Source organism: Phyllobates terribilis, unplaced genomic scaffold, assembly GCF_046119375.1.
Source record: "Phyllobates terribilis strain yellow unplaced genomic scaffold, ASM4611937v1 Scaffold_1__5_contigs__length_1240528914, whole genome shotgun sequence".
Classification (NCBI taxonomy): domain Eukaryota; kingdom Metazoa; phylum Chordata; class Amphibia; order Anura; family Dendrobatidae; genus Phyllobates; species Phyllobates terribilis.
This window is the reverse complement of record NW_027362761.1, coordinates 241,103,289-241,120,328: the sequence shown is the minus strand read 5'-3', so window position 1 is coordinate 241,120,328 and position 17,040 is coordinate 241,103,289. Positions and strand designations below refer to the sequence as shown.

At 45.1% G+C, this 17,040-nt stretch overlaps 1 protein-coding gene across 1 annotated transcript in view; it reads left to right on the top strand.

Annotated features, from left to right (window-relative positions):
* LOC141231025 (uncharacterized) overlaps positions 1 to 14,826 on the top strand; it is a 71,802-nt gene extending 56,976 nt beyond the window's left edge. Inside the window, exons 9-10 of the mRNA XM_073667723.1 lie at positions 13,194 to 13,479; positions 14,799 to 14,826. Coding sequence (XP_073523824.1) covers positions 13,194 to 13,479; positions 14,799 to 14,826 — 314 coding nt within the window. The remainder of the gene's footprint in view (positions 1 to 13,193; positions 13,480 to 14,798) is intronic.
* The last annotated feature ends 2,214 nt before the right edge of the window (positions 14,827 to 17,040 follow it).

The window sequence follows — 17,040 nt, the reverse complement described above, 5'->3', positions numbered from 1 at the left end:
GCTGGTTGATGGACACCCCACGCAAACACGGCTACAGCGCCAACAAGGAGGAGGTGGAGTTATGTTTTGGGCTGGAATCATGGGGAGAGAGATTGTCGGCCGCTTTAGGATCCCTGAAGGGGTAAAGATGAATTCCATAATGTATGTGGAGTTTCTCAAACAGCACTTCCTGCCATGGTTCAAGAAGAAGAACCGTGTATTCCACAGCAAGGTCATTTTCATGCATGATAATGCACCGTCTCATGCTGCACATAACACATCTGCATCTCTGGCTGATATGGGCATAAAAGGGGACAAACTTATGGTGTGACCCCCATGCTCCCCTGACCTGAACCCAATTCAGAACCTCTGGAGCATCATCAAAAGGAGTGTCTATGATGGTGGGAGGCAGTTCACATCTAAGCAACAGCTCTGGGAGGGTATTCTGTCCTCATGCAAAACAATTGAAGCAGAAACCATCCAAAACCTGACAAATTCAATGGACGAGACAGTTCAGAAGCTCCTTTCGAACAAGGGGTCCTATGTGCAAATGTAACATCACCTAGAATAAAGTTTTGAGTTGAAAACTGTTTGATTTCAGTTTCTAATAACCTGCTAATGCTTATAATTTCAAAAATGACCATTTTTTGTTCTTTATTAAAATGAAAAGGTTGATCGAAGAGTGTGGGGGATATAAGAGTGTCGCAACCCAGTAGTCAGGATTACTTCGAATTCTGACAATCTGAGGGTCATGTTGCAGGTAGTGCAGCAAGAAGGCACTCATGTGTCTTGCGCATCTAGGAGACCCAAAATTATTTTCCGGGCTAGATGCAGCTAAAAATTATTATTAATTTGAAATCTGGTGGAGCTTAGTATACATAGCCTAATAGAATCAGTACTGCACACTGCTACAAAGCCCAAATTATTTTCCAGCCAAGATACAGATAAACATGATTAGTAATTTTAAATCTGGTGGAGCTTAGTATAGATGGCCTAATAGAATCAGTACTGCACACTGCTACAAAGCCCAAATTATTTTCCAGCCAAGATACAGATAAACATGATTAGTAATTTTAAATCTGGTGGAGCTTAGTATAGATGGCCTAATAGAATCAGTACTGCACACTGCTACAAAGCCCAAATTATTTTCCAGCCAAGATACAGATAAACATGATTAGTAATTTTAAAGCTTAAAACGGTTGGTGAGGTGATTTTAACAAATCATCAAGCTTTTACTCTCCCCAGGATGACACAGGGGTAGAAAAGTCGTTTCGGATCCATGATTTGTTCATCTTTATGAACGTGAGTCTGTCTACATTATCAGTGGAGAGCCGCGTGCACTTATCTGTCAGCACACCACCAGCAGCGCTGAACACACGTTCAGACAGAACGCTGGCTGCAGAGCATTACAAGATCTCCAAGGCATAAGTGGCGAGCTCCGGCCATTTATCCAGATTGGAAGCCCAAAAAGAGCAAGGGTCTAGTGACACAGTCATGGCTTCAATGTTTACTTGGAGATACTCCTGTACCATCGTCTCTAGGCGTTGACTATGTGTCAGACTTCTTGTCTCCTGTGGCCTTGCAAAGGATGGGCTAAAAAAGTGGTGAAATGATTCCGCAAAATTGATGTTACCAGCAGATACTGTGTTTCTGTTACGGTTTGTGTGCTGAACACTCCACGGTCCCACGGTTGGCAAGTTGGAACTGTGAGATTCACTACGTGCACCACTGGTGTTTTGTGGAAAAGCACATGTAAGATTCTGCAACAGTCTCTGCTGATACTCCTGCATGCGTGCATCCCTTTCTATGGCAGGAATAATTTACTTTTGTACCTGGGATCTAACAGTGTGGCAACCCAGTAGTCAAGATTATTTCTAATTCTCACAATTCGAGGGTCATGTTGCAGGTAGTGCAGCAAGAAGGCACTCATGTGTCTTGCGCATCCAGGAGCACCAAGTCCCTGTTGTGTTGGTGGTGAGGTAACAATCATGCTTCCTTCCTCTGTCCTCTCCCCCCAACCTCGCACAACAGAAATGTGATCAAGGTCTCCCTCATCTGATGAGTCTTCCATCAGTTCATCCTCCACTTCTTCCTGGGCTCCTGCACCTTCCTCACTAGTTTGGCTGCTACCATGTGCCCTGGTAAAACCATCTCCCCCACCCTCACATGCCTGCCGCCTTGGTGCTGCCGACCGTCTGGACCTTGCAGATGTTAGTCCTTCCGCATACAACTCCTCCTCCTCTACTTCCTCCACCTCCTCTTGTGCCACCACCTGACTCCGAATTCTTTTTAACATGTGCTCCAGCATGTAAATCACCGGAATAGTCATGCTGATAATGGCATCGTCAGCACTAAACATCTTCGTCGCCATTTCAAAACTGTGCAGAAGGGTGCATAAGTCCCTGATCTGAGACCACTCCTCCAGTGTGATTTGCCCTACCTCTGGATCTCGTTGGCCCAGGCTATACGTCAGAACGTATTGCACCAGGGCTTGTCGGTGCTGCCACAGTCGCTGCAACATGTGCAGAGTTGAATTCCACTGGGTAGGCACATCGCATTTTAGCCGGTGAAGTGGTAGGCCCAACGACTTCTGTAGAGATGTAAGTTGCTGAGCTGCGGGATGCGAACGGCGGAAGTGAGCACACAGCGACCATGCCCTCTGCAGAAGGCCATCTAGTCCGGGATAGTGGGCTAAAAATTGCTGGACAACCAGGTTCAACACGTGAGCCATACAAGGCACGTGTGTGACATTGCCCCGGCGAAGGGCCGCACCCAGGTTTGCAGCATTGTCGCACACGGCCTTCCCTGGTTTCAGGTCCAGTGGAGACAACCATTCATGAAACTGGTTCTCCAGAGCTGACCACAACTCCTCAGCTGTGTGACTCATATTTCCCAGATATTTCAAAGTTAAAACTGCCTGATGACATTGAGCCCTGCTGCCAGCATAGTAAGGAGGTGTGCAGGATCCCTTCTGCGCAGTTAGAAAGCTTGTGGCATGACCAGACAGGCTTTGGGTGCAGGTGGAGGACCGAAAGGAGGTTGAGGAGGCAGAAGCATTAGAGGAACTTTGAGATAAAGAGGATTGACGCACAACTCGTGGGGACGGCAAGACTTGGACAGCAGCCCCTTGTCCTGCTGTCACCATAGTTACGCAGTGCCCAGTCAGCGACATGTAACGCCCCTGTCCATGCCTACTCGTCCAAGTGTCTGTGGTGAAATGCACCCTGTCACACACAGAGTTTCTCAAAGAAGCGGTGATGTTGTGTGCGACATGCTGGTGGAGCGCAGGCACACCTTTCTTTGAGAAGTAGTGCCGACTGGGCATCTGGTACTGGGGCACTGCGACGGACAAAAGGTCTCGAAAATCCTCTGTGTCCACCAGGAGGAAAGGAAGCATTTCTGTAGCCAAGAGCTTGCAGATGGTGAAATTCAACCTCTTGGCTAGGAGGAAATTGTCTTTTACTTGTCCACATCTGAGGGACCGAGGGCTGGCTGTTGTGCTTAGACGGGGTTGAGAAGGGTGTCCCCGGCAAACTGCCGGTCTGTGAGGAAGATGCAGGTGAACATGTTAGGTTGCCTTGATCCAAAGGTGGTGCTATCGATGTCGGACAGCGCTCAACACCAGCTGATGTTACCACCTCCAAAGAAAATGATGACCTGCCAATCACGCTGGCTGTTGTGGGTAAAGAGGTGGCAGGTCTGCGTCCCAAAACAGGTGTGACTGCTGTTCCCCCAGTCACAGAGGATGAAGAGGCCGCGGATGCACAAGATGTGGCAGATGGTGGTTGGCCCGGCCGGCTAGGCCGCATTGTAGCACAGTGAGCTTCCCACTGCAACTTATGCTTCATGTCCATGTGCCGGTTCATGCATGAAGTATTCAAACTATGTATTTTTTGGCCTCTACTTAGCTTTTGCTGACAAATGTTACAGATAACACGAGTTGGGTCATCTTTATCGAACTGAAAAAATGCCCAGGCTATGCAAGGCTTAGCACCCATGCGACCTGAAGAGCCACCACGACTTGTGGTCAGAGGCAGAGTTGTGTTTGAGGATGCAGTTGTTGACGTGCTTCCAGTACTACGTCTCTGTCCAGGAAGGCGCAACCAGACCTCGTCGTCACTAGCATCCTCCTCCACCTCCTCTGCTGACCTCATCTCTTGGCTAACTGTGGGTTGACAGTAAGTGGGATCTCCAACATCATCATCATCACCCTGTGTGTTATCACACCCGTCGTCCTCAGAGCCAACCTGTTCCTGCCCTGACAAAAAACTAAAGTTGTCGCTCCAATCAGGTATTTGAGTCTCATCATCATCTTCCACATTGTCTCCACCAACAGGAGTTACAGTTTGGGAACGAGGGTCTACATTATGGTCAGAACCTTCTGCGTCTGGTCCTGGATCTGACTCATAAAGATTCTGGGCATCAGTGCAGATCATTTCCTCGTCTGGATTCACAGAAGCTCTGGAGCCGACCTCTGATTCCCAGGCTATAGTATGAGTAAACAGCTCTGCAGACTCAACCATCTGTACTACCCCATTCTCAGACGGGCAGCTGGAGACTTGGGAGCTGTGAGGAAGCAAGTGCGATTGGGGTGACACCTCTGAGGACTGGAGTATTTGTGATGTTGAAGTTGAGGTGGAGGAGAGCCCACTTAAAGGAGCACTTGATATCCGTTGAAGCACCTGCTGTTTTTGTGCCTCATCTGGAATTTGTAGCGATTGGCATGGCCGTAAGAAAGGGATCTTATCACATTGTCCGCTAAAAGAAGTAGACATTTTAGTTTGGCTGGAAGATGGTCTTTCTTCTGCAGATGTTACTGTAGCTTTAACACCTACCCCTTTTCACCAGCAGCAGGCCTATTTCCACTCATTTTGGTGGTTAACTAATTCACAACTCTGGAGTTGTTTGCACAAAAAAACAATGGATGGGAACCGAGCAGAGCTGAGTGGCCAAACTGTGGTATTAGGCCAAAGGTATTGGCTGGGTTAGATGCACATAAAAATTATATTGAATTTGCAACCTGATGGAGGTCAGTATATATGGACTAATAGAACAAGTCCCACACACTGCTATAAGCTGAAATATTTTTTCAGAGCTAGATGCAGAAAAAAATTAGATTGAATTTGCAACCTGATGGAGGTCAGTATAGATGGACTAATAGAACAAGTCCCACACACTGCTAACAGCTGAAATATTTTTTCAGAGCTAGATGCAGAAAAAAATTATATTGAATTTGCAACCTGATGGAGGTCAGTATATATGGAGTAATAGAACAAGTCCCACACACTGCTAGAAGCCTAAATATTTTTTCAGAGCTAGATGCAGAAAAAAATTAGATTGAATTTGCAACCTGATGGAGGTTAGTATAGATGGACTAATAGAACAAGTCCCACACACTGCTAGAAGCCTAAATATTTTTTCAGAGCTCGATGCAGAAAAATATTATATTGAATTTGCAACCTGGTGGAGGTTAGTATAGATGGACTAATAGAATGATGCTATGCCCAAAAGGTTTTACTTCACTAGGTGCAGTAAAAAAAATTGTATTCTATACACAGGTGGTATAGCTTGCAACACAGATAGGCTACTCCACTGACTAACACACTCTGCAATAGGCCAAAAAGGATTTGCTTTGCTAGATTTAGCCAAATGCTGTGAAAAAAACTTGCACAGCACTGGCACAGACCTGCCTGGCAATAAGTGATAGGAAATGATGTAACTTAGTCCTGAAAAGGACTGCAATTACAATTAGTCTTTACTCCCAACCTATCTAAGAGCACAGACCAGCCTGATAAAAGTGATAGGAACTGATGTAACTTAGTCCTGAAAAGGACTGCAATTACAATTAGTCTTTACTCCCAACCTATCTATTTAAGAGCACAGACCTGCCTGATAAAAGTCGTATGAAATGATGTAACCTAGTCCTTAAAAGGACTGCAATCACAACTATTCCCTACTCCCAAGCTATCTGTAGATTTGTGCGAAAATTGGCTTGAAATTAACACTGAAAGTATAGCGCACACAGCAACAGCGGTGCCGTCTAACACGCAGCTGCAGCAGTGAGAAAATGGTGGCGACGGGGAAAATGGCTGGGTCTTATAGGGCAAGGACATGTGACATACACTGCCAATGAAAAAAAGCACTTCGCTCCGTGTGTGCGCTGCTAATAGGCTGAAAGATTGCACCTCCCCACTGTAAATGCGGGAAAGAGAAAAAAAAATGGAGATCTTCATTACTCCTGCAGAGATCCATCCCCTGCCCCTCCCCCCACCCCGCTGTACACTCAAACTGCGTATTAACATTAATTTTCAGCATTACTGAGAAAAAATCCAGTTATGATTTTGGTGCACGAACAGTTATCGAACATAAATTCGAACAGCCGAATTTTTTTCAAATCGTTCGTGTTCGCCGAGCGGCTCGAACACCGCCCAAAACAGCTCGAATTTGAGATTGGCGAACAGTTCGAGTCGAACACTGCTCATCTCTACTCCCTACTCTGCCTGGTTCCGGGGTAGACTGTTATGAGCATATCAGCACCAGGTCTTATATAGACCTGATGATGCTGTGCGGCCAGGCAATCACTGTAATGCACACGAGCAACATGGCTATGGCATTACAGTGCGTGGCAAGAAATCCCTGCATGTTCATTGGCTTTCTAAAGTGCGCCAAACATGCAGCACGGGGACCTGAGCTCCCGCCCGAGCAACCTGGAAATACTCGCCGTGCACCGAGCTTGTCGAGCATCGGGCGAGTACCGAGTAGTTGCGAGCACGTTCGTTCATCACTAATCACCAGACAAAATGGAGGACCTGCTGAAACACCTGGTTCATTCGCAGCAGCACCAGCAGGAGTCCCACAGACTGTTTTTACAGCAGATCCAACAGCACCAGCAGGAGCAGTGGCAGGAGATGCAGCTTCTGACAATCGCCATCCAGGGCAGGACAAGCGCCCCAACCCCAAGTCCGGCTGATGACCTCCACGTCCGGAAAGTTGTAAGCCGGGTCTTGCACAAAATGACCCTGGTGGCTGAGGCCTTCCTGATGATGTTTGAAAGGGTCGCCTAGAGGGAGAAACTTCCGCCAGAGCAGTGGACAGAGGTACTGATGCCATACTTGATGGGGGAGCCCCAGAAGGCTTACTATGATTTAGCTTTGCAGGACGCTAAAGAGTATAGCAAGCTAAAAACTGAGATTCTGGCATGCTTGGGGGTGACGATGTCTGTCAGGGCACAGCGGGTCCATCGCTGGGCGTATCACCGGGACAAATCCCCTCACTCCCAAATGTTAGACCTCTTGCACCTGGTCCAGAAGTGGCTGTAGCCGGAGTCCTCTACACCTGCGCAGATGGTAGTGCAAGTAATGATGGACCAGTTTATGCATTCCCTGCCAAGGCCAATACAGACTTGGGTTGCCCAGGGTGATCCCCGGAATGCTGATTAACTGATTGGACTGGTAGAGAGATACCAAGGGGTTGAGGGTTCCTTGGGAAGGCAGCCCACGCCATACTGGGGGTCCCAACAGGGGGTGGAAGCCCAAAAGAGGGTGGGGCGTCCAAGTTCCAAATGGGCGGGGGAGGTAATGCCCAAGGTCCCTTCGGGACATGTCATTTTCTGTAGGTGCCATGGCCCAGGCCAAATAGCCGCCCGTTGAACCCTGACCCCTGAGCAGATGGACTGCAGCATAGGATGCCGCTGTTCATATTATGCGTATCCGGCCTGCAGTGTGAACTGTATGGTGACCCTTGTGAGGGCCACACTTCCTCTTCAACTGATCCCAGGGAAAAAAGTCGGCGTACGGTGCATTCATGGTGATGCTAAGGACTACCCCTTGGCCAGAGTGGACATTTAAATGGCCCACAGTTCTGAGTCCTACGAAGTCGGCGTCATTCAGGATTTGTTGCACCCCATTATTATAAGTCGGGACTTTTGTTTATTTTGGGATCTGTGGGGGAAGTGTTCAACGTTCGCTGGCTCGGATAAGAAACCAGCTAACCCTGAAGAGGTATCACCACTAGTGATGAGCGAGTATGTTTTGTTAACCCTTTCGGCGAGTATGCTCGGGCGAGCACCGAGTAGTTACAGCTGCTCGGTGATATGTTTGAATCACTCCCGTGTGCATGATTTGGGACTGTTTGACAGCTTTAATACTTGTGAGGAATGTGTAAGAAATAGACATTCCTCACATGTATTAAAGCTGTCAAACAATCGCAAATCATGCACACGGGAGTGATTAAAACATATCACCGAGCAGCAGTAACTACTTGGTGCTCGCCTGAGCATACTCGGCGAAAGGGTTAACAAAACATACTCGCTCATCACTAATCACCACACCCAGAGTCAGACGGGTTTCCATGTTGTGTCCTTGTGGGGGATGAGGACGTAGTGTCCCCTGAGCCTGACATTCCGAGTTAGGGGTGACCAGCGAGAATTTTGGGTCTGCCCAACATAGGGACCTAACTCTGAGGGAAGCCTTCAATAATGTCACTGTCATAAATGGGATCGCACAGGAGCCTGGGGCTGACACACAATTTCCCTATTTTATGTTGAGTGGGGAGTTGTTGTAGTGTGTTACAAAAGTGAAGGAGGAGCTTGTGGAACAGTTATTGGTGCCGGGGCCCTATAGACGGAGGGTGTTGGACATGGCCCATTCACACATTTTGGAGGGACATCTGGGAGTGGAAAAAATGCAGGAACAGGTCGTGCAGAGGTTCTATTGGCCCAGATATCACCTGGAAATATTAAAGTATTGCAGGTCCTGTCCTATGTGGACAGGGTTGCCAAAGGAGATCCTGACAAATCAGGGAACCCCCTTTATGAGTAAGGTGATGAGGGAATTGTGCAAGTTCCTGCAAATCATCCAACTGAGAACATCAGTATACCATCCTCAGACAGATGGCCTCGTGGAGAGGTTCAACAAAACTCCGAAAAGTATGCTGAGGAAGGCCATAGAAAAGGACGGGAGGACTGGGACTGTCTTCTGCCGTATCTGTTGTTCTCTATCCGAGAGGTTTCACAGGCTTCTACTGGGTTCTCACCATTTGAACTCCTGTACGGCCGACATTCGCAGGGTCTCGTAGACATAGCAAAGGAAACCTGGGAAGCAGAGGTCACGCCCCACAGGAGCGTCATTCAGCATGTCGCCCTGATACAGGAGAGGATAGCAAAGGTGATGCCCTTCATAAAGGAACATCCCCTCCAGGCACAGGAGGCGCAGGCCAGGGTCTACAACCGGTCAGCCAGAGTGCGGCAGTTCAATCCTGGTGACAGGGTTCCTACCGTGGAAAGTAATTTCTTTGGCCAAGTGGCAAGGGTCGTATGAAGTGGTGGAAAAGGTTGGTGAAGTGAATTACAGCATTCATCAACCAGGATGATGTAAGCCATACCAGATATACCACGTCAACCTCGTCAAGCCGTGGCAGGACAGAGAGGCTGTTGAAGCTCCATGCTTGCTGGCAAAACCAGAAGGTGAGGTTGGAGGAGTCGCAATAGTGGAGACGCTAACGAAGGCCCAAAATCAGTAGTGTCGGGAGTTGCTGCAGAAGAACAGGGATCTGTTCTCGGAATAGCAGGGCAGCACAAGGGTCATAGAACACTAGGTTCTGACGGAGCCGCCACATGTGTGGGTGAACATTTTGTTACCGAGGTCCTCCTCTATGTGTCTTTAAATTGGTATTGGGGTTTTTCCTAAATTTAGGCAGCTGTTGCAGTCACTGCATGTGCAATAACTGTATAGCAGAACCGCTCCTTTATAATGGGAACATTTTGTTATCGAGGCCCTCATCTATGTGTCTTTAGATTGGTATTGGGGTTTTTCCTAAATTTAGGCAGCCGTTGCAGTCACTACATACGCAATAATAATGGTATAGCAGAACCGCTCCTTTATAATGGGAACAACAAAGCATAGCCAGTTAATGGCCCTCTAACAATAGTGAGGGACAACTGGTGGCCCTTTAAGAATAGTAAGGGCCACCTGATGGCCCTATAAAAATAGGCTTTGTGACTTTCAGAGTCCCTCTTTTATAAATGAAACACCACATGGCCAGATAAGATAGTAAAATGTTAAAATTACATTTACTGGTAAATGTTTTTTTCACCATTGAAAGCAATGCAAAAGTGCAAAAACGCATCAAAAATTCTATGTGTGAACATAGCCCAAGGTGTGGAAAATCATTTTTGTTTTTGGTTATTTATTTTGCCTTATATGCAAGTCATTACCCTGGAAAGGATGTTCCTTAACATTTTTTTCCAGGAAAATCCATTTTTCTTTTTGTTTTGATAGTTTTATTGTGATTCCGTAAAAGTGGCGTAATACTCTGACAACATTGTTGACAGCAGTGACCTGGGAGTCAGAGATGCTTCCAGGGGTCTTCCCCATGCTGCTCCCATGGCATTTGAGCACTGTTCCCATCGATTTGGGCAATTTTTAGGCCCCCTCAGACCTCCTGGGGGGCCGCCAGAAAAATGTTAGAGTTTCCCATAGACTTACATTGGGCTCGTTGCTCGGGTCGAGCACCCGAGCATTCCAATTTGCTCGACTCGAGCAACAAGCACCCGAGCATTTTAGTGCTCGCTCATCACTAATAATAATGCTTCATGTGCTTGCCCTATAAAATTAGCAATCTCATAGTGTGCCTCCTTATAATAATCAACCTCAGTGCATTTTTATTGTACTAATGATGCATATAAACAAATCATGGGGCCTCATAGCATAAGTCCTATCACACCAAAGAGGTACAGTAACAAAATGACATACCTCTCAACTTTTCAAGATACAGAGAGGGATATGTATTGCGGCACATAAACAGTTAATTTGCCCCAACTGAAGCTCTCCATAGAGTATGATGGACTCCACACAGCCTCACATATAGTATGATGCTCCCCACAGAGCCCACCATAGAGTGTTATGGTACCCACATAGCCTGCAATAAAGTATGATAGTCCTCACACAGCTGTCAATTGTGTATGGTGGTACCAACACAGCCCACATAGAGTATAATGGTCTCCACACAGTCCCCCATAGAGTATGATGGTCCACACAGAGCCCCCATAGAGTATAATGGTCCCCAGAGAGCACCCCATTGATTGTAATGGTCTTAACTAAGCCCCCAGTAGAGTAAGATGGTCCTCACACAGCCCCCAATAGAGTATAATGATCTTCACCAAGCTGTCAATATTGCATGGTGGTCCTCACATAGCCCTGCATAAACTATAATGGTCTCCACACAGTCCCTCACAGAGTATGATGGTCCCACACAGCCCCCAATAGAGTATAATGGTCCTCACACAGGTGTCAATTTTGTATGGTGGTCACCACTCAGCCCCGCATAAACTATAATGGTCTCCTGACAGTCCCCCCGTAGAGTATGAGCATCCCCACACAGCCCCTCATAAAGGACGATGTTCCAACACAGCTCCCCCATAGAATATGATGGTCCTTACACAGAACCCAATATAGTATAATGGTCCCCACACAGCTGTCAATTGTGTATTGTGGTCCCCACACAGCCCTCCACAGAGTATAATAGTCTCCACACAGTCCCACTTAGAGTATGATGATCCCCACACAGCCCTCCATAAAGTTTCATAAAGTTAGAACAGTCAATACTGTTAACAATGTTGCAATCAATGAGGCCCACAACTCTGCCAGCTTATCTGGCATTTGCCAGATTTACACGATGGCAAGCCTGGCCCTGGATACAGGTCTCACTGATTGGATGAATATGTATCCTGAGCACTTTCACTGGAAAGGTCATTTGTATGGAAGTTCCAACCACCTCTCAACTGACTACAACATGCAATGGGTCCCTTTCTCAAGGCACTTGTACATCTATCTGTCATACCAGGATAGCCAACTTGATTTTTTACTTTTTCTGGACAGCTTATAAAAAAATCACAGACAAAGATATTTTTACTGATATATTTGAAAACCATAATAAATCATTATGATTCTTAGTGATATAGGTCTTTAGTCCATACTTGTTATATTTAGACATTAGATGCATTTACTGTGAACTGTAAATGATGATATTTACGGTCATAATAATAATCTATACAAGTTTATCTTGCTTCAAAAAATTATGGATGCCTCCAATTTTTTTCACTAATAAAGGGTGTTATTTTTATGTACTGTCCAGAAGTTGTTAGACGGTTGACAACCTTGTTTCTGACCCGCAGCCATGAATTGGCCATAAATGTAAGACATGGGAAAGGCACTTTAAGAATGTTGACATGAAGTACTGTATGTAATAATAATCACGCGAAACTCCAAGAATATGGATGTTTTTACTACAATATTTTTCTCCCTATGTTCAATAGCCTTGTCACTAATTAGTGCTGCTTTAAATAAGTCAATATGAACTTAAACACAGGTTTCCTTTAATTCCTGCCCTTGTTGAATTTATACATGAAAAATAGAGCCCCAGCAGATCTATGGACATAGTAACCCATGACTCAGCTTTGTAGGGCAAGCAGGGGATTAATTAGTTTGACTGCGCATAGGTTAGTGGGTAATTAGTCAGGTCAAACTTTTAAGAGTGGTAATATAGAATCAGTATGGGGGTACCACAGCAAAAGGTCCCGCCCACCCCTTTTTATTTTGTTTTTATTTTGTATTTAAAAAAAAAAATTCTCTTGGCAACAATGGACATAAGTAGGGTTGATTTTCGTGTCATTTTGGCTTGGTGGGGCGAGGGGGTTCTTGGCATTGGTGGAAAATTATGGTGTGTGGGTTGTACATCAAGTAGATGGTACCCCCCAATTGTGTTTGGAGTTTGGTAATGGCCTGGTGGTGTTTTGTGAACCTCCTTTAAGCTAAACTGATTATTGATTGTTATGTTTGTTATAATAAAGGCCGACTCGGCCAATTTAATCCTTAACGATGGATTTGTTTTTCTTTGAGAAAAACAAGGAGTTCAATAGCGTGGTATTTGACAGAAGGTGGTTGAGGACAGCCTCTACAATGCTTGAGTCATGGTGTTATGCAAACATGGTGACACTCTTCCGGTTTGATAATGAGCTTCTAAGGCTGCCCGGTATATTAACATGTTGTCTGGGTGATGGGCCACATTGTTTGCAATGATGGAGACATCTCTTGCTTTGTTCACATTAATGTTCTGTTTGGCAGGTAAAATAATTCAGGGGTCGATATACTGTATATTATTATGTTACGTAGATATGATTAAGCTATATCTTCTGCTTCATGTTTTCCTTTTTTCAGGTGTCTCTTCTGACACTGGTCTTACTCAGTCATCAGACCCAGTGGTGGTAAAGCCTGGAGGTTCTCACACACTTTCATGTAAAGCTTCTGATTTCTCCATGAGTAGCTATTGGATGAGCTGGGTCAGGCAGGCTCCCGGCAAAGGATTACAGTGGTTGTGCAATATATATGGAGGGAGCACAAACTATGCAGATGTAATCAAAGGACGATTTACAATCTCCACTGACTACAGTAATAACATGCTATATCTGAAAATGGACAACGTGAACTCTGAAGATGCCGCAGTGTATTACTGTGCAAGAGACACACTGACAGAAACAGTTCCAAAGCTCTATCAAGAACCAAATCATATGCATACATTGTCACTGTAGGGGGCAGCAAAGCAAAGTGTAGAGGACTTTTAAGTGAGTATTTCACAAAGACTATTAATGAAAACTCAATAGAACATGATATTTAAAGAATTGACTTTTCGTCCCTATTGAGGGACTTTCTCAAGCAATACATCATAGTGCAGTCCTTATATATATAGCATGTTCAAGCAATCATTAATTTACAAAGAAATTCATATAAATATCTTAAATTAAATATAAAGTGCACTATGCAAAGTGCAGTTATTTCGCAATACATATTCAATTCCATCAATAAAATTTCATCAGGTTACAGAATATATCTTTATTCAATAAATCTTAATTATCTTATACCCAATCAAGTATTGATTTATGCGCAACATGTGTCTACAATAAATATTAATTAAATCCATGTGACCACTGTGTATATTACATTAATGACTCACCCCACCATTGTGGTAACCATGGCCCTCGCCATGCTCAGCGTCCCAGAAGTGAAACCGCACATGTGCTGAATTCCACTAAAGCTAGAGCTAACGAGTGACCAAAGTCCACTCACTGCGCATGCACATCGATGTTCCGCCATGTTTAACAAGACCAAACTATTTTCAAGTCTCGCGTAGGCTCACTAGCGGTTTCTATACTAAAGGGGCCATCTAAAAGGAGGACAAAGATGCCCTAACTCTGCACTAACACCATGCATGTCTTAAAACTTCAATAGAACAATCATATATATTTTTATTAATAAACAATTGATTTAAAACATACCCTATGGGAAATATTAATAGTAAATTGTCATTCATGATTTAATTACAATAATGTCTTTAATATAATCAATCACAATAAACATACATGGTGTTACTCAGAAGCTTCTTGTAACCACAAAAGGTGAGGTGAAAATGTTCATCAGAAGTGAATCTCTGCAAAAGAGATGAAAATCAAAATTAATAAAAATATTTACAAAAAAAGTTTTAAAATACCTAAAACTATAGAAAATGAAAAAAGAAAAGGGGAGAAAACCATCAGATAAGTGTATGTAATTTATAGTCAACATTCAGACCATTAGGTTTCAATATATTTTATTTATAAATCCACTGTAATTCTTTCTTTTTAAGTATTTTTCTTTGTTACCCCCTCTCCTAGATAATGGTACATGATCAATTATTCTAAACTTAAGATCTTTTTCCTTGTGATTCAAATCTGTAAAATGTTTAGACAGGTTTTCTGTTTATATATGACATGTCTAAACATTTTACAGATTTGAATCACAAGGAAAAAGATCTTAAGTTTAGCATAATTGATCATGTACTATTATCTAGGAGAGGTGGTAATAGAGAAAAAATACTTTAAAAGAATTACAGCGCGCTTTAAAAACCCATCTCTTTAAACAAGCCTACCACCTCAACTACTCAGTAAACTAACTTTCCCCTGTTCCCTCCTTCTAAATATTATTCAGAATCTGCACCCTACTATTCATCTGTCTCCACACCCTCCATGCACATGATAACTGCACTCAATACTTGATTATTGCACTTATGCATACTGGCTGATGACTGGATCATACAGCTTTTTATGAAAATCCCTACTTATTATAATTGCCAGACCTGAAATAACAAGCACTTTTCACCTATTGTGTCCCCCCTTTTCCTTGTAGATTGTAAGCTTGCGAGTAGGGACCTTACTCCTAATGTAACTGCTTAAACTGTCTTACCTTGTATTGAATTTATTGTATGCACATGTCCCCGCTTAATTGTAAAGTGCTGCGGAATATGTTGGCACTATATAAATAAAAATTATTATTATTGTTGGATAAAATGTGTATCACGCGAGGGTCTTGCCACAGACACTTACACATGAACTATGCCATGTGGGCCAAGCTGCAAAAAGGCAAATGTTCTGTGTCCCCAACAGTAGAAACAGTACCCATCCTCTGCTCACGCTGACTCGCCTCCTCCTCCACCTCTTCCTCTCGAGCCCATCCAGGCTGGACAGACATGAAGCTTGGGTTGGGTGTCCCCTCTGTAGCATTACAAGTCCCCTCGGTAGCACAGAAAAACGAGTCCTCTAACTCCTCATCCTCCTCATCTTCCTCCTCATCACCCAATGTTGCCTCAGAATATTGGCTGGGCTGGGTAGTATCACCCATTGGGAAATCTGGCACCATACTAACACGCTGGGCACTCAAAGCTTCCTCTTTGAGATTATGAAGTTATTGTTTTAAGAGACACAGCAGCGGGATGGTCACCGCTCACGAGGTTGGTGCAGTACTCAAAGTTCTCAAGAACCTCACAAATATCAGCGATCCACACCCACTCAACATTTGTTATGTGTGGTGACTAACTCTCAGTCTGACGGGCGTGTTGAAGCTGGTATTCAGCTACTGCCCTCTGCTGTTCACTAATCATCGCCAACATATGATAGGTTGAGTTCCACCGCGTGGGCAGGTCACAAATGAGTGCGGCGGACCAGCGGAGCAAAACCGCAGGAGTGGCGAACAAGCAGAGCGGAGCAAAACCGCAGGAGCGGTAAACAAGTAGAGCGGAGCAGAACCGCAGGTGCGGTGAGCAAGCAGAGGAAAGAAAAGCCGCAGGTGCGGTGAACAAGCAGACCATAGCAAAACCGCAGGTGCAGTGAACAAGCAGAACGGAGCAAAACCGCAGGCGCGGTGAACAAGCAGAGCGGAGCAAAACCGCAGGCGTGGTAAACAAGCGGAGCAGAGTGGAACAGCAGGTGCGGTAAACAAGCGGAGCAGAACAGAGCAGAAGGTGAAGGCAGACAGGACAGGGCTCTGTTCACATGGAACAGACTGGAAGATACAGGAAGATAGCTAGAACACAGGAGGTAAATACGGAGGCAGGGAAACAGAATGAGCAGAACCAGATACACACAAGGTACTTACAATGAAGTAGCGAGTGGACACAAAACTCACAAACAGAAGTACAGAGACAATGAGTTGGAGTTGGTGCAGGTTCAGACACTGCAGGAAAAGGGAAGGTACAAACATAGAAACAAACAAGAAACGGGCTAGGACACTGTTCAGACAGGAACTGAAACAAAAACAAGATACAGAAACGAGCCTGGGAACTCAGCCCCCAGGGTGGCGGAAACAGACAGGTAACAGGCCTGGGTATACAGTGCCCAGGGTTGCAGAACAGACAGGTAACAGGCCTGGGTATACAGCCCCCAGGGTGGTGGAACAGACTACATACAGGACAGGACCTGGCAATTCAGTTGCAAAGGACAAACTGAGAGAAAGTGTTGCTCAGGCACCTCCTGCTGGGTGGAGGGGGTTTAAGTATCCAGTGACTCACAACAATAGGCTGGGGACTCATTAGAACTGTGCACACAGTAGCTATAATAAACAGGCAGAAAGCCGCGCTGACGCCCTAAGCAATCAGACAAGAGACATGGACACAGCAGGTACAGTAGCAAAGTGTTCAGCCTGGACTGACAGGTAAGATTGCAGTCTTGCATGGTGGGAGGTGGTGCACTATTTAAGT